This window comes from Telmatherina bonti (assembly GCF_933228915.1).
Source record: "Telmatherina bonti genome assembly, chromosome: 19".
NCBI classification, from domain to species: domain Eukaryota; kingdom Metazoa; phylum Chordata; class Actinopteri; order Atheriniformes; family Telmatherinidae; genus Telmatherina; species Telmatherina bonti.
In genome coordinates, this window is record NC_136617.1 from 10,156,927 (window position 1) to 10,181,392 (window position 24,466).

Here is a 24,466-nt window from a genome sequence, read left to right on the forward strand (position 1 = left end):
GACGCCACGGGATCTGGCACAGGCAGTCCTGATTCTTCTTCAACCAAATTAATTGTAAGATCTAAAATTTTGAAGAGGAGAATAACACAAACATCTTACTATTAAAACTGATAAATTTAACATTTAGTCATTTATAAGAGTACCTTAACATAAACCAATATAAATAACAATTCCATTTGTTTTAAAGGACCTGTTGGAAAACCCTGAATTTCACCCCTTGGGAATGAATAAAGTATTTATCTATCTATCTACATTGTGTCACCTGCATCATCTAATGTGATAACATAAAAAAAAGAAACGTTTTATAAAACGCAGTAAACATACAGATGTTTAAAAAATGTATTTATTACAAGAGGGTTTTATTCATTTAAAAAATTAATCAGGGGTCTTTACCCATAACTGGTTGCTTTTTGTAGCCCACTTTGAAGCTTTGGACTCCAGACTTTAACAGCTCATCAAATATGTCCGCATCAACTTCAGTCCCTGATGTGTCCACCAACACAAGCACACCTTCAGTGAAATGTTGAGGCTGCAGACTAAATTTTTCGGAGACTGAAAGAAATACAGTAACAATTACATTGAGCTCTAACCGTTCGGGAATGTTTTTAGTAAAATAAACCTGATACAAACCATCTTGAAGAAACTGAAAAAAGTCAAAGCATTCTTCACTTTGTGGTACTTTGATGTATTTTTGCACTCCTCCATATTCCACCTTTGTTAGCATCTCCTTTGTTTCAGCCAATAACGATTGGATTATCCTTTTCCCCCCAATAAATCTGCTCAAGTTTAACTGAAACACACACACACACACACACACACACACACACACACACACACACACAGTCACGGCAAGTCTCGACAACGGGACATTTTTAAGCATGGAGTGAAGTTAGCTAACGACGTGTTAGCATTCCGCAAAACACAATTGTAGAAATTAGATTTAACTTTGTGTGCTTATCTAACAGCTTAAAAGAAAAAACGTTTTATCTGTCGCTTACTTTAGCCATCGTTTTTTACTTTACAAGCAACATTAACAGGCTAACAATGATTAGCATGGCTAACATGTATCATGAATATGATGCCTAGGCAGTACATTCACATAAAATGAAATGCAAGGAGAGAAACATCTATCAATTAATGAATTTTACTTACCGACAATGTCTACTGCAAACCACAGCTGTGCGAAAATACTGCCTGCTGCGTCGTGCTGCGCTGCAACGTGGTGTGTGGTGAGCAAATGGACACTTCAGGTGTTAGCTCGATTGTGGGAGTTTAGAGTGACAAGTTCAGAGTTGATTTTACCATATTGACACTCTCAGTTTTAATATGGAAACACTTATATTTGACACTCATTTTCAACACCTCTTTTTGTCCATTTAGTGTTAAATATAAGGAATGTAACTCTACAAGGGGTAAAAATTAACTCTCTTTGTGCTTAATTTGACCAACACCCCCAAAACAACTCTTTTACATTTGCTGTGTAGGCATAGGAATGCCTCCGGATTGCCTCGGCTCCCCAGAGGAGCTTGAAGAGGCTGGGAAGAGGAAAATCTGTATCTATCTTCTTAGGCTACTGCCTTTGATATCCAACCCTGGATATGTCACATTGAATGGATGGATGGATGTCCAGTTCATATGGTAAAGTGTGAATGTACAAACAAACCCTGCAGGCATGTCAAGGATTGATTCTTTAACCAAATGTTGGTCTCATTCTGCTGAAAGTAAAAGCAGAAAGCAGACTAGCTGACGCCGTAGTTTGGAGTCAGTGTAGGGTACACTCTCAAAAATAGAGGTACAAGATAAGGACATTTCTGTACCTATAGGTACATTTTAAAGAAATGTTCTCTCAAAAGTACAATACTGGACTTTAAGAGACCAGAAGCACACCTTCAGAGTACGAAAAAGGGTTCAAAGTGACATGAAGTACAAATTTGTACCATTTTAACCATAAGGGTACCTACAGCATTGAAAAATGTTTGTCGTGACAAAAACTATTGTGAGCAGTAATTCTAATACTAACAGCCACATAATTATATCTAAAGCAATTTGAACATTACAATATATAATATATATAATTGTTTGTTTCAATTTTATAAATATATATTTATTCATAAGTGTTTGGCTATTGTCATATTCTCTATTTCATTAACTTGTATTATTTTTCACATGGGTTATAAACACATCCTGTTTCAATATAGATTTTAGCCTTTAAAATTGTATTTATTGTTGTGTATTTTGTTGTCTGTTCTCTTTAACTATGGATTCAAACATGCTTTTACAATATCCTAGCAATTTAAATTATTTAAGAGGTTTCCTTGTATGGACAGCACTTTAGGCTGTATATTTGCATGATATGTGCTATGTAGTAAGGATTAAACAATGGGGAGGTTCTAAACTCTGCGTCATGCATAATGAAATTCTAATGCACAGATCCGAGTTGTTTAATCCACTTCTACCATGGTCACACCGTAAACATTTTATAACAAATATTTATTTTGTTTTTTTACATTACTTGCTAAATATGCAAAAGTACATGAACTATTTCATATTGGCCTCCATATAGTTTTTATGCCAAACAGCTGCCGTGAATCTACAGCGCGTTTCACCTGTTAAAAGCAGCTGATCTGCATCACGTGATTAACACGGTGACACCCAAATCGGAGGGATATGACAGTGATTTAACTCACTCGAAATAATGCAGCCAGTTGTCATTAGAATTGTCACTGACCATGATATAAGGTTGAGTTAAAGCAAGTTCTTCTCAAGTCACTGTAAATCCCACATACTGGTAAACCCTAATGGAGTGGCTTTTATTTAACAGGAAATAAGATGCAGTGACATAAAATGCGTCAAGCAAGATAGTCCCCTTAAACAGCAAAGTGGTTGCTAAGCAACCGCGCACTAATACCGCAGACCAGAGTGCGGCAGACTAAAGGCAAAGACACGGCTCATACTCCAGCGCTGAGGTGACATGGCACGAATTTCAACATGGCACTCAGGAATCTGTCGACGGAGGAACTCTTAAAAAAGTTGGTAGAGGAAGGAGGAATTGACGTTTCAGAGGAGGAGGCAAAAAAATTTAGAGGTAAGTGTGATTTTTTATTTATTTTTTTATTTTTTATTTTTTTAAAGATAACATTGGACATAGCGCTTTTCCAGTCATGCCAACCACTCAGTCAGCATCAATTTTAAAAAGTGAGCTTAATTTAGCAAATATCTGAAAAGTTGTCTTTAACATTGGTAATAGCTAGATGTTACTAAGTTTTTATCAAATTATTAGCGTGACTAATCAGCGATAGCTACAAAAAACTGCGCTGCTAATATATAAACATAGTGATAAAACTATCATTTATAAGCTAACGTTATTGCATCAGCCAGGCTAGGATTTTATTTCCCGCTCAAAATTATTTTAAACAAAGTACAAATTTGTACCTTTTCAAATTTATGGGGTACATTTCTTTCAGCGCTGTAAATGAGAGCTATAGCTAATTAGCCCGCGTTGCTAAGGGACTCACGTCCGCTGTTGATCCATAGCAACAGGAACCGGGTCAAACACTGACTTCTGTTTACCGGACTGAAATACAGGAGTTTCAGTTGACATTGTGGAGAAAAACAATTACCGGTATTATGGCACAGCTCTGTCACTCACCTATAATCGTTGCCATGATTATGGAGACTGTCCTTTTGTCATGCTAGAAGGCGTGAAAGGTGTGAACGTCCACAAAAGAGATTCATTTAACCAAAAACCCACTTGTGACGAAGAGTTAAAATTACATAGATGTTATATACAGTCCTATTTGTATGTAACTACCCATTTAAACAATAAGTCATCTTAACAATATGTCATGTATTGTTTTTTAAATCAAAATGGCAAGGACCTCAATGCACAGTCAAGTAAAATGAGATTTTTTGGGAAACATTTGACTGATGTAGATTGTTTAAAGTTTCCTTGCTTTAATTAATGACCTAATTTATTCTTATATTTAGATTATGGTGAGATTCTTGATAAGCCCTTATCGGGTTTCCAACCTCCCTGGCACTGTAGTTAATATTACTTTACACATATTGTCCATCTTTTAAACTTTTCTTTCTTGTTTTTTATTTTGTTTTCTATGAATGTTCTATTGCTTCTTTAAAGTGCAAATAAAGTGGACACCGATCCTTATAGATGTTTGTTTTATTATTTTTAAACATTGTTGGATAGTTAAACTGCTACCAATAAAGTAATCAGAACAATAGACTCATGTCTTTTATAAATAGCACCACACTTTAAAGCTAAAATGGATTATTTGGTTTGAGGAAAAAAAAAAAAAAAAATTTGTGTTCATACTAGTTATCATGCATTGTATGTCCAGAGTTTCAGTGGTTCTGTCTTTTTAATAACGTTTTTATTTCCTTACAAATTTGTATTTCAGACAATGATGTTGATGGAGAGACGGTAGACTGTGGACTAACAGAAACCATGATTGCATATCTCTTTGACAAGTCCTTCAAAAAGCAGGTGAAGTTCAGAGACTTTACAAACCGCTACAAGGAAGTCATCCTCACTTTACAAGCAGTCAACACAGAACAAAATACATCTGAAGCTGCTGTGTCCCCAGCAAACCAGAGGTATTATGTACTAAATGTATCCATTTGCAGCTGCATAACAGTGCTTACAAAATGGCAGAGATAATACTGTTCTCCTTTTTTATATTGCAGTTCTGAACCTATTTATTGCAGACTGCCTGCAGTCATCTTGGTTCCACAATTTCCTCAAGATGTCCAGAGCCGCTTAGATGCTAAAGAACCAGTCCACAAAGAACAGAAATACCGAAACAAAATAATTGGTACTCTTTATGAAATGCTGTCACAGTACACAATGTAAGGGTTCCTTTCTAAATATTACACAGTAATATCAATAATGCCATAGCAGAATGAAATCAGACTTTGCATGCATTCAAGCTTAGCCTGGACTTCTGTCTTCACAATTGCCATTTTTATAATTTCCAAAAGAAATGAATTAATTCATGAAAGTTATTAATTCATGGCCAGTCATTTTGGCTGTTCTAATACATATAACATGAAATTTTGAAAGGGCATGAATGTGTTCCTTTTTTCTTTTTTTTTTTTCTTTTTTTTTTTTTTAACCCCAATTTATATTAAATGTTCAACCTCACCTACATTAGTCAAACATACACAATGGTGATCACAATAGTAACTTATTGGAGTTTAAGGGCAAAAATGCCCCCCAGACTAGACAAGAATTATCAAAGTAATGTGGGTTGTTTTGTCATGTTTGATACAGGTATCCAACCCACTCAGACTACATCCAGGTCATTAAAGCACTGATTGTGAAGTATCCATTTTTAAGGGACGTACATGGAAATGGTTACGTAAGTACTTCCTCTTGTTTCTTCTTTAAAAAATTACATATTAACATTCAGTATGCAAAATTAATTATATCCATTTGGACCGAATAGCATACCTGGCACAGTCAACTCAAGAGAAAATTCAAAGCAGAACGGGCTCCACTAATCAGCAACGACGAAGTAAAACGGGTCAAAGAGAAGTTTGGACAAGCAAGAAATCTAAAGACCACAGAAGAATCCACATCTTCATGTCCTAAACGACTGAAGCCATCTCTAGTAAGTCCTCAGGCTCAGCCTCTCAAGGGCGAAGGCAACTCATTTAGTCATACTGTATGCACATGAATAATCATGAGATATCTTCTTTGATGAAGGAATCGTGCATCATGGGGGAAGATGCTGCTTCAGTTGAGGCTCATATCAAGGTGCTACTTGATCAGTACAAAAGGCTACACCCTGACATGACGCTGGTGAAAGACCGCATGATGAAAACCTTTGCATGGAGACGAAGAGAAATAGCAGAAGGAATGCCTACTGAGGATCTCTTACAGAGATATCCATTCCTACGGACATCTGCAGGGGTAAGATCTGTTTAGCTGATTAGGATGCAACTAATGATTATTTTCATTGTCAGTTAACCTGTTAATTATTTTCTGCATTCATTGATTACTTAAGCTTTTCATAATCTTGTTCAATTTTCCCCAAGTCTTGCTTGTAGCGGATGTGAGCCCCTTGCAGTAATTTTCATTATCATATAAGCTGATGCCTATTTACCTGATTAAGCCATCACTTGTTTTGGTTTATAAAATGTCCCAATTGCTATAATTTAGGAGTTGGTATGGATGAACAATTGCTTTTTACTTTGAAAAAATCTCAAACTCTTTGTCAAAATACTTGGAAATTAAGTACTCAAGTATTCCATTAATTGTTGCAGCTTTAAATCTGATGCCAACTTGAGCAATGGATGGGATAAATGAAGGCACTTCAAATTTATCCCAGGCTGCATGTTAAACTTGAGAAAGTTTGTTTAAAATCTTTATAAAATGTCTTGTCTATTTTACTTAAATTTTCAGCTGTGCAACGAGGTTGATGCTTTGCATCCCTCTGCAGTCAACCTCTGCCAACGCTTCAGAGAGAACTTCACCTGTGTTCTTTCAAATATTCTTAAACTCATCATCAAGGATTTGCCACTAAAGAAAATCTACATGGAGGCAAGAGAGGACGCACTGACTGAAGACATTACAGGTGAGGATTTGAACACAAGCAAATAGTCAGTTTTGCTCCATAATCTTGTAATTTGTGTGAAGTCTCTTCTAAAGAGAATGGCAACAGTTGCACAGAATTATCATAGGATGTATAATGCAACATTATTCTAATGTGTTTAGTTTCTTTCACGACCCAATGTACTGTAGAGACTTTAGTGCAGTAGCCTGTCTGTGGAAATTTGCACAATGTTTTTAGTTGAAATTTGGTGACGCACACTCACAGTAATACCATCTGTATGACATAGGAATTGACTTCAAGGGGGGACTTCTCCTCCTGCCATCAATTTTCAAAGAGAAAATAGAAGATTTCATCATCCTTGGAGAGGTAAATACCTGACGCCATCCTTTGCCACTGGCCACAAGTTAATGTTCTTTTGGATCAGTGTGCATTTCTCATCAGTTCTAACATTTTATATACATATACCATCATTTTTTCCCCTCTTATGTAGAATAATCCTCTAACCCCATACCCAACCATTCAAATGAAGGACCGGGATTGGAAAACTGCCTTCTCCAGACAATGTCACAGTGTTGTGACAGTTGAAGGAATTGAGGTTTGTTCCTGCAGTTCACTGGATGAAGCCTACATCGCAGCTTTCTGCACATTCTTTGTGTTCAACATGACCTATCCTGCATACCTCAGAAAGACGCTGATGTTTCTTCAAAGTTGTATTGCAAACATCATTGAGCAGGGAGACAAACCCCTGCCAGTAACTGTCACTCGAGTGCTCAACCACCTATACTGAACATGCCTGGACCACAAAAATGTTCAAAATGTTCAAAAAGGACCTTTACACTTCAGAAACTGATTCAGCATGTTGGACTTGTACATGGCCATGAACCTCACTTCAGCATAACCTGTGGGATAAGTAACTGCCAGTCAGCTTTTTCCAAGTATCATTCTTTTAGGCGGCATGTTTATCGAAAACACAAAGACACTTTTTCAAATTGCTCCAAGAACATTTCAAAGAACACACAAACACAGAAGTTGAACACACACACACAGTTCAACAACTCACACCACCCAGTATGGACAGTTTACTTGAGAATTTAAGAGACCATTTGTTTAGCTTTATACTCAAGTGTTCTGAAAAAAATAATCTGTCCATCTCTGTCCAGCAAGACATTGTTGATGATCTTAAGTTTTTGTTGTGTTTCTTTAAAGAAAACTACGACTCATTTATTTCATATCATTTGGATAAGAATGGTTTCCACATCACTGATTGTCCAGAACTTGAGCAGGTTTTGTCAACCACAGACTTTTTCCAGAAAGCATGTGATTTAATTCGGTCACCATTCATGATAAAAGAACACTGCAAATCCAAAATGAACATGACAGAACCCATCAGTTACACAGTAAGAGACAATTCAGGAATGGAAATAGGTAGTTACTCTTATGTTCCAATCACACCAGTATTAAAAAGCTATTGTCAGGTGGAGGATGTGTGGGATCAGATAGTTTTGCAGAACCACAGAAACCAAGATGAGGATGTTCTTACAGATTACAGTGATGGCATGTATTTTAAAGAGCATTCATTTTTCAAAGATCACCCTCAAGCTCTCAGGCTTCATTTTTACGAGGATGAGTTTGAAATTGTAAACCCACTTGGTGCTAAAAGAAATAAATACAAAATCTGTGCTTTTTATTATACAGTAGGGAATATGAGTGTAAAATATCGCTCAAAGTTGAGTCACATTCATTTAGCTTTGATGCTTCGCCATTCACATTTAAAAGAATGTGGGCTTGACACTATACTACAACCCCTAATCGCTGACCTGGAGATGCTATCCACAGAGGGTTTCACTATCTGTCTTGATGAAGTAGAGCACACAATTCTTGCTGCGTTAGCAACAATTTCATGTGACAACCTCTCTGCTCATATGATTGGACGGTTTTCAATGTCTTTCAATACTGGCCGAATATGTCGTATGGCCTCACATTCAGAGATACAACAAAAGTTTTGTGAGGACAGTTATGTTCTTAGAACAACTGAAGTACATAAATACCACATAGACTGTGTGAAAAATGACAAAGACAGTGCTGCTTTGTACGGTGTCTATGGTAATTGTACATTTGATGCACTGTCTTACTTTGATGTGACAAAGTGTCTTCCACCGGATGTAATGCATGACTTGCTGGAGGGAGTTATTCCTCTGGTAATGAAGCTCATCATTTGTAAAGCTCATAATGAAAAGCACATAACCATAGCTGAAATCAACGATCAGCTGAAACATGTAAATATTGGGAAGAATGACAGACAAAACAAACCAATCCCACTGACTGAAAAGATTCTTAAAAATTCTAACATAGTAGGATCTGCCAGTCAAAAATGGTGCCTATTCAGGCTTTTTCCTTTTTTAATGGCTCACCATATTCCACCTGGTAGTCCATATTGGGATGTGTTCTTACTGTGTTCAGATATTGTGGATATCATAATGGCTCCCAAAATAAGAAAAGATGAACTTGCTCTTTTAAACTTGCTGATTCAAGAATTCCTTGAGAAAACTACTGAAGTCTTTGGAAAGGTTTTAACACCGAAGTGCCACTATCTTGTTCACTATCCTAGACTAATATTGATGTATGGTCCTCTTCGCCTTTTGTGGTGTATGAGATACGAAAGCAAGCATCAGTATTTTAAAAATATAGCCAGCAAATGCAGGAACTTTGTAAACATTACTGCAACTCTGAGCAATCGTCATCAAATGAAGCAATGCTGGGAGTTTTCTTCAGATCGGTTGCAAGGTGACTTTGAACATGCACTCAGCAAAAGTGTTTGTGTGCCATTTTCATCTCTGCCAGGTGATTTACAGAACACTTTGGAGTTACACAAAAGTTTTCAAAATGTGCAGTTTCAGGATAAAGTGCTTCAGCGTGTGTCTGCTATATCTGTCAGTTGTGTCAAATATGCCACTGAGGATGTTTTTGTAGTTGGCCATGTACACACTGAAGCCATCCCTTTATTCTTGAAAATCAAGTACATTCTGAATGTTGACACTTGTTGGGTGTTGTGTGGGAAACTGTTATTTCCTTGCTCTTTTGACAGTCATTTCCATGCTTACCAAGTAACGGTTGACAATGACTGGATTCTGCTCAATCCGGGAAATGAGTTGGACTATCAAGCCCTAGATACATATGTAGTTGATGATAGACTCTTTGTTTCTTTGCGGTATTCTGTGTAAATATTAAGTGATTGTTTAAGACTTTTCCCATAAAATGTATTGATGTCAATTTCTGTGACATTGTGATTTTATGTTCTTGTGATGAAAATAAAGTCACAAAGCAAATATTGTGGTCAGTTGGGGTACATTTCTGTCTCTTTGAAGTCCAGAATAGGTTGTCGCTGGGGGGGTACCCTTATGAGTACCCTTTTGTACCATTTTAAATGGGAACATTTCTGTACTATAGTTTGAAGGTACATTTATGTCTTGCAGGGTACATAATTGTACTTTAAGTGGTACAACTTGATATGGTACAAAAATAGACCAGAACTGAAGGGTACAGAAATGTCTCTCAAAAGAGTACACCCCCAGCGACAAGCATTTGTACCTTTTTTGGTACAAGCTGGTACCTCTATTTTTGAGTGTGTAGCGTGTGTCAGTGATGCCACTCCATGTTTTGTCTTAAATGTAGAAACAGAAGTGGGCCTACATCGACCCCTTTCTCCAACATCAATATTTGAATACATTATTTGGAAGCTGCCCCCACATGCAACTGTGTCCAATATTTTCTTTGATTTAATTCTGTTGTGTATCCATGATACAGTCAAGGAAATTGGCCTCTTTAACCTGAACACACGTCCAGCAGAAACAGGAAGACAAGCTATCTGCTTTACACAGATTGGGGCTCATTGGGTGGGACAAAGAGACTCCCAGGGTTTTTCACAAAACTGAACAGAAATTGAATTGCTAATAACTGTCTATTTTGTAGGTTAGCCAGCTCCTTACATTACTGTTTATCTTGCTGACTTGCAGCATTAGCTATATGTCGTTTAACGCAGCTAACAGACAGACATCTAGCATTTTTTCTTTTTTTTTTAAAATCCAGTTATAACTGTAAAAATTAGACATTAGGAATGAATGATGAGCAATGCTTCTATTTAAAATCTGATTTTTGTCTTTTCAAAGTGAAATCTCTGCAAGTCCGTACTAGCTGCTACATCGTGCTTGTTTGGGAATTTCCAACTCAACATTTTTACATAGCTTTTACAAAATCACTAATCACAGTCAGCATGGGAAAGCTTGCAAGATCTCTTGACCGAAAACCAAAGCAAATAAGCTTCAATAGAAGAAAAATGCATTTTAAAAAGTTTATTTGCAGCTAAACATGAATGCATGTTTTTATGTTTGTTTACATTAGTTTCCACAGACTAAATTTGCCAGTGCTACTGTTCAAATGGTCTCTGATAGGCTTCATTGATGCAGGTGGTTTTTCTGCCTCCATGCCTCTCTCTCCATTTCTCTCTCTCTCTCCATCTCCAGCTGCTTCCCATCCAGCTTCTCTGAATAACTCATTAAGTTGCTTAATTATAGTGTCAGACCAACACATGAACGCAGGGGCACCTGAGTCTGGATGAAAACTCATAACATGTATTTGTTTCCTACTGCGTTACGTCCAGCAGACAATTTTTTTTCCAAATATTACATCCAGACTTCCAGTGTCCTTCTTCGTTTACCGAAAGCCTGTACTTTCTCACCAATGTCTGTGAGCCTTGTACCTTTTGCCCTCCTTGCATGAATGCCTCCCAATCACACAGTAATTTCCAACATCCTTAATGTTTTTCTCCCTCTCAACAGTGAATCATCCAGGTATAATACGTTTTGTTCCCAGTGTGAAGTCTGCGGCAATGAAGCACTTCCTGAATGGGAACGCCCCAGGTGTTGCCGTCAGACCTAACCGTTTTCAGACATCTGATATGACCTTGCTGAACTAAGAGGAATAATTATCATGAATTGATTGACTGATCTTGACAAGCTAATGACATGCTATAAAAAATATCTGTCGTTAGATTCATGAAGTCGTTTACTTTAAAATTTTCCCAGTGGTTTCATAAGCAAAGCGTTGTTTGACTTCTTCACCTTGGTCGTTTTCAGAACAGTTGTTTGAGCACATTTTTTTAAAGCAGATTTTTTTCCTAATGTTCATCTTGTTCTTGAACCCAATGCAGACACACATTGAACAAAAATACAAACACAACACTTTAATGTCTGTTCCCACTTTTCCTAAGCATAATTCAAAATGACCATTTCTCTCAAATATTTCTCATAAAGACAGTTAATTCTTTTTGAAGAAAATCCATCTACCTCACAGTTGTGACATATCAAGGTACTGATTGGACAGGGCGATTATTGAACAGGTATGCCTTAAGGTCCACTACATAACTGGGGATGCTGGTTTCGAATGCTTTCAACGTCATTACTTTCACAGTATCATGCAGGTATTACATTGTCATTTCATCCACCAGGGGGCACTGCTGACAGAGTTCACTTCTGTGTTTTTATGCCTGTTGGTTGTGGTAATTCACAACTGTAAAATCTTACAACCATCCAGAAACCACACAAAGAGAATAAAACCATGATTTTTAATTCTGTTCTTACCTTCTTCTGCATCTTCTACTTGTTCTTTTTAATTGCCAGCTTCTGCATTGTCTTCCTCTCTTGTTCCTTGCACTGGTTGTGTGTCACTTATACAGCGGAACATGCCTCACAAGATTTCTGGTGTTGTTTCTGTGTTAAGTAATGTATAACAAAGCCCCTCGAAAACAAAGTGAAATATTCATGTAACCAATGTAGAAGATGGAGAAAACTGTCAGAGTATCTGTCTTCTGGGTCAAGTATAAATTGACTTTTTGGCAGCCCACAGCAAAAGGCCACAAAATAGCAGTTTTACTAAATTGTAAACCCAATTAAACCAAAGTGCTGACTAAGGAACATAATAAAGGGAAGGACAAAGCCCCTGTTAAAGTTTTACACATGTAACCTTCAACTTTTATTAGCTAAAAACCAAAACTCTCAGCTCCCAATCAGTTGGCTTACCAGAGGCAGGGTACATGACCCAGGTACTGTCTGATAGGAAAGTTTGCTCTTCCTCTGCTTTGCTCCGAGAAGCTTACAGTCTAGTTTCCCAGTCAGAATTCTAATCTGATTGTCCAAACGGAAAGCGCTCCGAAACTGATTGCTCATGAATACACAAATCAGGTTCAAAAAGATGGACAGGGACCTTCAGAGGGATGTTTCAGTTACTTCAAAGGAGTGATTATTTGAAGCAGGTAATGCGTAGACCATTGTGTAGAAGACAAACATGCACAGGGGCAGGGTTTGAGTGAATACCTTGTCTTGTCCTTGCTTGTTTCCTGTTCCATTACCTAGCAGATGTGTATGAATGAAAAAAACGGTTCTTTTACATTATGACAAGATAATTAATTTCCGTAGATGAATGAATCTGGAACCTTCCAAATTCTGCAGATGTTATTACCTTGCATTTGTGGTGAAAGCCAAAACTTCATCAGGCATTCCTGCTCTTTCTCACAGTCTCTTTTAGCCTTGCACTTTTTGTCCTTGCCTGAATGCCTCCCAATCAGGAAGTAATTTCCAACATCTTTTGCTCACAATGTCAATGGCTCTCCTGTAGGGCAGGTATTATATCGCTCCTTTCAAAGCCACTAAGCACCTTTGACGACAACAGCAATTTAGTCAGGAATTGCTTGTGTGTCTCTGCCTCAATGTGTCTGATTTAAGACATTTCAGATGTGAACTAAAACATGTAAACCATTTCAATGATGCATATGGTCAATATGTACCCACACAGCCCCAACTTGAAGTGATCAGAGGATTCCTTTAATTCCATAATATCCAATTAGTGAGTGTATGTGAATTTCTTTTAGTATAAGAGTCCGTTTTAGGATAAATAAATAAATAAAAAAATCTACAAGACCATAAAATGAAATGGTGACATATTATATGCTGCCAATCTTGAAAGAGTCCTTTGTTGGATTTGATGAGGTAAACATAAATTCTGTACACAAGAAACACACAAACAAAAACTGAGGAAGTATAAATATAAAATGAGATTATTTTGTATGAACACAAGATGATCACAGGAGATAATCTCCAGTGGAGTGTCTGAAAAGGACCAAAACCAAGACAAGACTGGTCCGTCTGCAGAAACGTTGTTGCATATTAACACTAGTTTATTGCCTTTGTGTTCATTTTCTATTTGGTTGGGTTTAAACTCCAACAGTCTGCTCCTGGATGGGGATAAAATGAAACACATTGTTGACTTTAGGAAGAAGTATTCCCAAAACGCTCTCCATCAATGTCACCGCAGTGGGGACAGTGTTGGGAACACATGATGAATGGAGAGAACCCAACCTTCAGACATACAGAGCCACAGTGTGTCCCACCTGAACTTCTGTTTCTACATAACTGTATGATTTTTATGAGGATCTACAGTTTGATTGATGATGGCATTGTTACCTTAAATTAACAGTGATAAAGACATTCCCAAATCTTTGAATGTACGGATCATTTGCATCTTGCATGAACCAAAGCTGCTTGCAGGCGACGGGATGTCACACAAATACTGCATGAGCAAGAAACATGCACATGCTTCGGATCCCCAGCCACGCCTTCTATTGTTACATTGCTCCCCTATAGCCTATGGAGAGGAGTACTGCAGCACATTTTGCAGTACTTTCCAGAGAAACACATGCGCACACTTAGGATGCAATATTTATGTATTTATTTATGTTATATTATTCTTTTTTTTTTTTTTACTTAAAGATCTGTATTTTTGTTATATCAATGTAAAAGTTACTGCAATTTTAATGGCACAAAATGACATTAAAGCAGATGTTTTATCTGCAAAGTGCAGAAACAAAGTGTCAGTATGCACTGAAGATGTCAACGGAAAAGGAGAAAGAGCATTTGAGGTTATTAGGACCCTGGTTCAAAGCATCTCAGTGGTGTCTGCTGAGAGGCTGCAGAGGCTTCAGTCTTTCATCGGCTCTCGGGGGCCAGGTCAGAGCAGAATAATGAACTTCTGGTCAAAAGCCAGCTCGTCTCACCTCCAAAGTCCCTCAGCTACCATCATGTAACCTCTGTTTCCTGCCAGGTGAAACATGACACAGGCAGCGAATCCCCTCACTCCTTCACCTGCTGACCACCTGAGCCACAATTACTGCTGGCAGAAGGGCTTCGAGGGCAAGTACAGAACTGTTTCATGTCAGGAAGCGGCAAAGAAACGGGGGAAAAAATCCTATTTTGGGATGTCTGTTCAGTTTATTTATAATAATACTTTGGTGAACAACCAACTCATAAAGCAGGATTTAAGGATTCTGAATGAACAAATGTGTTTTTATGTATTCAAAATAAGAAGACAAAGGATTTTTTTAAAAAAACAGTAGAAAGACATTTTATGACATAGAAGAGAAAAGAATGTTTTAATACTACATTCATGATTCCTAAAAGAACGCTGACAAGCCAACTGTGGATCATCATCGTTACAGTTTTACATATTTTGGGAGTTGTTCATGTTCTAATGTGAGGCTTCCTGTTTTCCAGGTGGTGTCCAACCGAGCCGACATGGCCATCGGTTCTCTCACCATTAATGAAGAAAGGTCGGCAGTCGTAGAGTTTTCTGTCCCGTTCGTGGAAACGGGCATCAGCGTCATGGTTTCTCGCAGCAACGGCACAGTATCTCCTTCCGCTTTCCTCGGTAAGACACACTTTGTTTCATTCCCTTGTGCTGTTTTACCAATTCTGTGTTTTCTCTAGAAACAGACATATGATGAGATATGCTGACCCTTTTTCTGGACAATGCAGATGCAGTGACCCACCTACTGAGTCATACTTTGGGGTTTTTTTTAGTTTTTTTTTTTTTTTATGTATTATTAAGTGTTTAGATTTTTTTTTTTTTTTTTTTTTTCTGATTTCCAACATTAGTGTTAACTTGCGATGCAGAGTAAAGTACTTGCACCATTTTAGGCTTGGAATGATGCATTGATATGCTTTCCTATATCTCTTCAATGATCAATTCACCAATAACATTAATATCAAGGTTTTCTTTGGTCCAACCCTTTAATGTTGACCCTATAACATTTTTTTTATTTTCATTTTCCAACTCTTGTTAAAAACAAAGTTTTACTTAGATTGACCATTTCACAGAAATCTTTGTATAAATGCCCATGAGTATTTCAGTGGCATGCCCCTTTATGGACATTTATGAAATTAGGGCCAACTGACACATCCTTTCAATTTACATGGAGATTCTCATTCATTCATCTAAGGAACATCTATAGATGCATTTATGGATCTGACATGATTTTATTAAAAAAAAAAAAAAAAAAAAAAAAAACTACTTAAAATAAGATAATTCTGTTGAATCAGGCCCACTATGAAGATATAATGTATTTACGTTAAAGGTACCTCACACCAAAATGTATTCCAAACACTAGCTATGTTTGCATGGAGCACCTTTAATCTGATCAAACACTAACTGGAATAAAAATGTGTCATCTAAACATGTTAGCTAATCCAATCGGCCATGATCAGAAATCATGTTTGATCTTGTCATTAATGTCATGTCTGCCCAGGCATAAACTCCATGGGGATTAGGTGACGTAATTGGTTTCAGAGAAGGGTTTGAAAAAATGACAACAAGAAAACAGAATTGGACTGCGGCAGATACATGGTTTGTGTTAGAAACTCTGAAAGAGTTGAGGATTATCGTTTATCTCGATGGTCAAAAGGCTCAAAACCAGTTGTTCATGCAGGTATTTAAGACAATGAAGAAACCCACTATCCAGTGATCCGTGGATGGAAAAGTGAAAACTTCATATGACAAGACTGAAGACACAAAGTGGTTCCGGTCCAGCCAGTTTTCTGCTGTTTTTCTTTAGTCTGTGTCATATTAAATAGTTAAATAGCTAAATAGTGTAAACACACAGCTGATTGGAGCATTTTTTCCATTGTCTATATAAACAGCTGGAATCTCTGATCAGATTGATTTCAGCTGCTCCAACCAAACATACCGTCGATAGACACAGGAAGCAGTGTCTGACAAGACGTTTTCTGTTGAATCTAAAAACTCAACTGTTTGTATGGACACACTTAAAGTAGCAAATACAGAATTTAAAAAAAAAAAAAAAAAAATTTGGTTGATGAATAACTAAAAAAAAAAAAAGAGCCCAGTAACATAGTTACTAAACTCTTCACGACACACAAACCCCTCCACCACAATAACCAGTAACTACACAGCAAGTAAAATTCTGCTTTTGAGTAAATGTTATGTTCCATCAGTGGCCTCGAACAACCTCTGAGTCAGCGAGGTCGTCGTGATTGCGGCGTGTTTCAGGTTTATTCCTGGAATCAAATGTATAATCTGGAAAGGTGAAGTGAGCTCTTTCCTTATAATCCTAATTTAGCTGTCATTTGATGAAGGGGCTTAAACAGAAATAGGTCAAGTGGAACTGCTCAGGTTGGGATGTAGATAAGTTTAATTATTGCACTATGAGCAAGACCTCCTCTACAGTTATGTTTCTAAAATGTCTAAAAATGATATTTTGCTGGAACTACCTGCTTTGTGTGACTATTTTAAACTCTTTACAAAAAGATTTGAGTTTTTATGGACGTGTCCTGTCTGGATTTGATGAACTTTATGAGGAGAAAATAACATAAATGGGCCATTGACAGTTTATCTGAACACATTAAATAGAATTGTGGTAAGAATAGAAGTCCGCATGATCAGTAGTTCACAGACAAACTGGAGGCTCTGAGCATGACAATAAGTTGAAAATAAACAAAAAAGAAAAACATCATATGCCAAATAATAGATTTATTTTACCAAAAAACCGCCGTGTGTCAGGGTTGTGGCGGAGGTGAGGACCCAAATGCAGGAACGGAGCTCGGCATGCTGAACGAAGAAGTTTTATTCACAGAACTCAGAGCGGAACTGAAGGCAAACAAACACAACGAACCAGAAACTGACTGTCTTTACAAATAAACTGGTGACAACATGCTTATAGATTGACTGGAGGGAGCTGTGAGGAAACATTGGCACGAACATGACCACAACAATGTCTGACAGCAACTTCTGATCATTTAAACAATGGGAATGCAACGTCCATGGTTTTTTGTGGGGGGGGGGGGCTGGTGGGGTCATTCACCACAGTTGTGCCTTCATTTGTTGTTTTTGGCTCGTCATCCTGTTTGTTATGACATCGATTGTTGGCTACACCTTCGGATTCAAGTTAACTTGGAACTAATCAGCATTCAATCAGCGTGTAGTAAAATCTCTGAAGCCAACATGCTGTTAGTTTTTTTTTTCTTTTATGAGCAATCAATATCAGCAGGACTGCATGTCTTTGAGAAAGCATCTGTCTGCAGCAATCCAAGCAGAAATATCTGCGCGAGATTAAACAACCTCTACTGTGTAAGCCTGCAGAAAAGTAGGTGTGATAAAAGTTTTGATTGGCTTCTTTAACTGCGAATATTGTTGCCGCGTTGGTAACAGCACACTTTATACTCAAGTTTTAATTGGTAAATGGACTACTTTTCTAGTCTAATGCAGACAACTCAAAGGACTTTTCACATACACATACCCTGAAGGACACATGGGGGGGCAACTTGGGGTTCAGTGTCTTGCCCAAGGACACTTTGACATATAGTCAGAGGAAGCCTGGATCTACTTCAATCTCCCAACTTTCTAGCTGAAAGACCACAGCTTTTCCTCCTGAGCTACAGCCGCCCTTTAAGCAAGCTACATTTTAGTGGAGTTACAGTACACTGTACACTGCAACAATAATACTAAAAGAAGTCATAGAAGAAGTGACATGTTGAAGGGCATTTTGCATGCAAAAATCCCTTTTCTAAGTGTTGTGTTTCATGTCACAAACAGACAAATAACTCATCTTAAAAACAACTCCAGTACGAATTAGTTTTTTGCTGGTTTTGAAATTGGGAGTCTAAAACTCTCGTTTTTAATTCTCTATTTTTATGATGTCATAAAGTATTAAGTTCATCCCTCTGCTGGTCTCCAGCACCGCTGAAACCTGGGGACCGCATTTACCAAAGCAGGGCTCCAAAGTTTGATGTATCAGTGAACTGTTTCGGATTGGGTATAAAGTGCATTCAATTTTTCCTTTAAGTATCTCCCAACTGATCTTTTTGAGATACAATTCAATTATTAAACCATTATTAAGATTTTTTTTTTTCTTTTCTCACTTGATGACTACATTTAAATGACGTTATACACCATTCAGTATCACTTAATTCAAGTAACCCAACAAATATACCTGCAATATCTTTTATTTATGTTGAACAATTAATAAATCCAAAACATATCAAACATATTTTTCATATTATCTGTCATGTTTCCTATGGAATCTAAAGCAACATTTAGATGGGAATAACCAGTGACTTTTGACTCCTCCTCTAACCTGAGTGGAACGGTGCTGCTTTCACATTTGCAGCATCACTATTATATTTCACTTTGGCTTTAAACAACTTACACATGGAGGCGACCTGACCAGGTCTTTATATGTTTATAAAAACCAAAAAGTTTCCAAACGTTAGCCTTTAAAATTAATAAGTAAACTATCGTCTCAGTAACAATGAATACAAGGCTGGCCACCACTGCCTTCCCCTTGTAATCTCCAGGCCCCTTTTATGTTCCTGGCCCACCTTACAGCTGTGTTTCTCTCATTTAATTATTATAAAAAATATTTTTTTCAACATTTGCAAACCATAATATAATTAGCGCAATTTGCATTGCAATGACTCGATTGTACAGCGAATCGCACCACCCTTACCAACGTACACATTGAGAAACACAACAGATTTAACTGGTTTTGATTATTTTTGATGACCTGAGATAAAACCATACACACTCCTCTGCAGCTCTCACTGCTTTTTAAAACACACCGATTTGGCAGCATGTTACAAAAATCAGACCAACCCTCACCAAAGCACCCAGTACAGCAGCTGCTGTGGGATCAATTTTGATGCACAAGGTCAAAAACGGCAACAAGACATTACATTTGAAAGCAGAGCACCACTCAAAGGCACTCTGTAGCTCCATAAAGTGGGCATAATTTACTGTCTGGCCCTTTCATAGATTATTTATCCAAAATCTTTTTTTGAGTTGAAACGTTGTTCCAAAAAACTGCAATTCCAAACCGCCACTGCATATGTGATTCCAGTATTTCCCAACAAAACTTACAAAAATGTTTTTGATAATGCACGTCATTTCTCTTTTCACCTTTAATTTGAAGACGCAAACCTTCAACAGAGTAATGATGCTTGTAGACCAGATATTTCTGCAATTAGATTCTATTTTATTCTATTTTACAGTCCTTTGGCAGACTCTTTCATTCAAGGCAACTTTCATGTAAGAAGCGATCAATCCACCTAACATAAATGTGTTGATGTTGGGAGAAGGCTGGGGTGCACAGAGAGGTGAGGCGGTGAGGTCGCCGCACAAACCACTATGCCACCATGCCGCCCTGTAAAGGCTGCTTGCAGTTCTTCAGCGATGTCTGATGTTTTCACTTTTGACCACTTCCTGTCTCCCTGCTTTGTTTTCGCAACACAAACCCTTCAATATGCTTTTTTTTTTCTGTGTTGGAACCACGTCGTCTTAGATAACACCACTTAATTTACAAATCTTCTTAAATTATTTCCACACATTTCCGAGCATGAAAAAGTCTAATGATGAAAGAATGAGAGAGATGAAGCCCAGAAAAAGAGGGAAAGATAAAGGCTGTTTTAATGGAAAGAGCTGGAGTTGCACACGCAACGAGAGTCTGTCGTCTAGGAGCCGTATAACGCAAGCACAAAAGAGTAGGATGGAGTGGTTGAGTGGCTTTGATAGAGAGAACGATTGAACCGTTTCACATGTTCTCAGATGTTTTAATCTGTGCAGCGGCTGCTTGACGTGTGTGTGTGTGTGTGTGTGCATTGCTTAAGCCAGATGAGACCGTACCCTGTAGCAAAAACGACTTGTTAACGCAGAGCAGTGTCTCAGGTGATTACTTTTTAAACCCTACATCTGTGCTTAAGCACTACTTGTGTGGATTCTGCTGAAATTCTGCAGCACCATGCAGCGTTTGCATCTTTCAAGTGTAAAACAAAGACTTACACAAATCTCTACAATGTGGAGTGGTTTGCATAATTAGTTCAAAGTTGCATAACTTCACTCTCATATTGCAGCACAGCAGTATCAATGTTGGCATCAAACTTTGCAAATATGAAGAATGTATGAAGTGATGCGGAAACTTATTTTTTCACATCATAGATTTATCGCTTTACTGGGAATGTAAGACTGAAAAAAACTCATCCAAGGCCGGAATCCTAATAAGAGCTCATTAAATCTATGTGACTTCCATCTTTAAGGCCAATAATTTGAAGCAACCCTGCGATGGACTGGCAAGCTGTCCAGGGTGTACCCTGCCTGTCGCCCAAAGCCAGCTGGGATAGGCTCCAGCTTCCCCGCGACCCTGAATTGGAATGAGCGGTTCGGAAAATGAATGAATGAATGAATGAATTTGAAGCAAGTTCTTACCAAAGGTCAACTTCCCTCCTCAAAGACCTGATCTTTTCCATTTACGCCTTTAGGGATCTGATTCATACTTTCACAGCTGCAGCAGTACATTCATCCATCTGTCAAGAGAGATTTAGGAGACAATCTGAAACACGTCATGGTCGGGTGGAGATGCATGGCTCCCACGGCCGTTTTACTTCATATCTGCGGGGCCACAGGGCCAGTGAGTCAGTACAGTAGGTCTGCCTGTGTTAGTGAGGAGCTGTTTGTGCAGTTTGTGAGTGGATGAGCATGGAAATATAAAGTTAAGCAAGGTCTTAGAAAGTTAAGAATAAACAAACTGGTAGAGGTCAGTGGTGAAAGTCTCATGCAAGTAAGAAAACGCAGCAACAAGTAGTTCTTTTTTTCATGGAGGAGCTGATTTCTGCTTACTAAGGGGGGCGCCTAAGTGAAGGTACACAGGGAAGAGATTAAGAAACGGAGGTGAGGACATAATTTCCACACAAGTTGATTAGCTGCTTGTTAGAAATGAAAAGTGAAAGAAGCAAGAGAACGTTATTCCTGCGAGGTTTGCAGATTCTTGTCTCAAATTGCTTATTAATTCCCTTTTATTTCCAGAACTGGTCAGTTCCAGTCAGCTGTTGCTTTGATGAAATGCTCATTCTTTTTAGTGAATTTTTTATTTTTACTTAACATGGATTTAACTGGCAGTCTGTTTGAAATTTATTCACAACACTGAAGTTTGTTTAAAAAAGTTTTTATTTATTTTTCCTTTTGTCTGTTTTAGCCACGATATTAGCCCCTGACTCTTAAATGAAAACCTGCATTGATTTGCTTTTAAGACGGCGCCTCACAGATAAAACACTAGTAGACTACATATGTTCCACTTGTGGTTTTGGAACGATTTAATGTGGATTGCATCTATACTGCATCTGGTTTACATATGAATATGAATCGCATTTAAAACACAAAAACTTGGTGATGTTTTCTAGAACTAAAAACAACTGACCTTACAACTAAATCCATTTGGTTGAAGCATAAACTTCTTCCTGTGATCAGCTTCCTCTTCTGCAACTGGTATGAATCAAAAACAAAGCAAGACAAGCGAAAGCACGCAGCTTTTGTCTTCATTCCATGCAGAAGTTGCGATAATCTTTTTATTTTGGTAAAAGTTCTTTTCTTAAAAGTGACAATATTGTGGGATCTTTAAGATAATTTAGTTGTAGCATTTAATATCAGAATTAATTATAAAATTATCATGGCCTTGCTTGTTGATAAACATAATTCCTACAGCGTGTCCTGGATGTCCACCACGGGGCCTCCTGGTGGGATGTGCCTTGATCTCCTCACCAGGGAGGCATTCTAAGCAGATGCCTGACTCACCTCATGTGGCTCCTCTCGATGTGTAGCAGCAGCAGCTCTGAGAAGTTTCTCAGCCGATCTCTAGATCTAGATCGAGAGCCCAGACACCCTGCAGAGGAAACTAATTTTGACGGCATTTCTTGGTCCTTCGGTGACTACCAATAGCTCATGACTGAGGATGGCATTCACCTACAAATCTTCAAGATCCAAGATGTCTGCCAGAAAAGGGTGGAACGGCCTGTCCCAGTGGACTTCAGATAACTTGAGGCTTTGTTCATGAATTTGGGAAGAATGGAGTGGAATGGATTGGCGGATCAGTGATGCAGGCTCAGCAGCAAAATGTCTCTCGGTAAACAAGGAGCTGAGCCAAAAGGAGAACATCTAGACTTACTGGTTGATCTAAAGGCTCATTTGTGCTTGATGTAGACAACAGATACGCAGATGGACGGACTCCTGTGTCCTGATTCTGGTTTCAAGGGGCTTTATCCTTCACTTGGTGCAGAAAATAGAGCAACACCGCTGGAAATCACGGGGCAGTGTTGTGTAGCTGACACACAACCAGGGAAATGAACAAACCAGAGAAGAATAAGAGGAACGGGAATAAAACAATGCAGTACTATCAAATAAAAAGCACCTGAAAATGTAAAGAGAGAAGTCAAGAACAACAACTGTAGGCATGGTGGCACCATTTGCAGGGAGGCTTTGAATTCAGTTAGCCACCAACCAATGTCAAAACGTGAACTCTGAACCTATCATTGCGCGCTAGTGGATGACATTACTGAACAACCATGTAAAAGACACATGGAAGTAGGAGAGCGGCGACATTTAACAATTTTGAAATGGATGATCTCCTTTCTTTACATAAGAAACCTTTTTAACTCATTGGCTACCAGGCATTGTTGTTGCAGAGAGCCCCATGACACATTTTGGCTCATCTTTCAGGATTGTAAAAATGTGGGTACGGATTTGGCCAGACACGTAGATTATAGCATCTTCTGGGTGCGCGCATAGAGCCAACATGTTGGATGCATGCTGGTGTGAGCTTTTTGATGTGTGCACGGCCAATTTGGCTTTCCATGAAACTGCAAAAGCGTAAAAGACCTCAGAAGATGTTTTTAGCTGCCAGTGAGTTATAAAAAAAAAAAAAAAAAATAGTAATAATAATAATCACATTTGTTTGTAAAATTCTCAAAAACCTTGAGTTGAATGATGGCAGAAATAGCCTTTTTTCAGTTATGTACCCGTGTCTGAAAAACATGGAAACATTTGCAACAAGTCTTTAAATGTATAAAACCTTCTTTTTTTTTTATTGTTCCCTCATCTTTTAACTTGATGTTCCGTAAAATTCAGGTTTTTTATGACTGTTGTTGGACGATCTTATCTGGTCAAGAAAAGCATTTCTTTTTCCTTCTGTTGTCGCAAATTGTCGTGCAGAATTACACAGAGAGAACACTTGCAGAGTAAACAGAGCTAACTATTCTTCAAACTGGTTTAATGATAAAGAAACCAGCTTTGGTACAGAATTATAAGTTATCGATGAGAAAATCCAAATATAATAAACTCAAAAATAATCATCATCTTGAATTGCTTTATTCAATAGTCTGCAGGTTTCACCAGTCAAGAGAAAATTTTCATCATGTCATTATCACTTAATTCTGTTTTCCATTACACTTTTAGATAATGAGCAAGCCCCCTTTCTCTGTGTGCAAAGATATTAAACATGATTAGATTAATGTTAAAATCTGTTACATTAATGCATTCATTTCATAATGAGATAAAGTTTCACATGTCCTTTAAACGAAAAGGTCTATTGATATTTTCATTTTCTAGGTAAGAAGCAATAATGGCAGCTTAGTCAATACTCTAATGGCTTGGTTTGCCTAATGAATGAGAAAATGAGACAAAGGTCTCTGACCAGATGAAGACAATGAGGCAGGATACTTGCTACTTAAAGG

General features: G+C 37.9%; 1 protein-coding gene across 1 annotated transcript in view; it reads left to right on the forward strand.

The window, feature by feature from the left end:
• grin2da (glutamate receptor, ionotropic, N-methyl D-aspartate 2D, a) overlaps positions 1-24,466 on the forward strand; it is a gene marked incomplete at both ends in the record, with an annotated part of 358,506 nt that overhangs the window by 269,061 nt on the left and 64,979 nt on the right. The window contains one exon of the mRNA XM_079259282.1: positions 15,173-15,326. Coding sequence (XP_079115408.1) covers positions 15,173-15,326 — 154 coding nt within the window. The remainder of the gene's footprint in view (positions 1-15,172; positions 15,327-24,466) is intronic.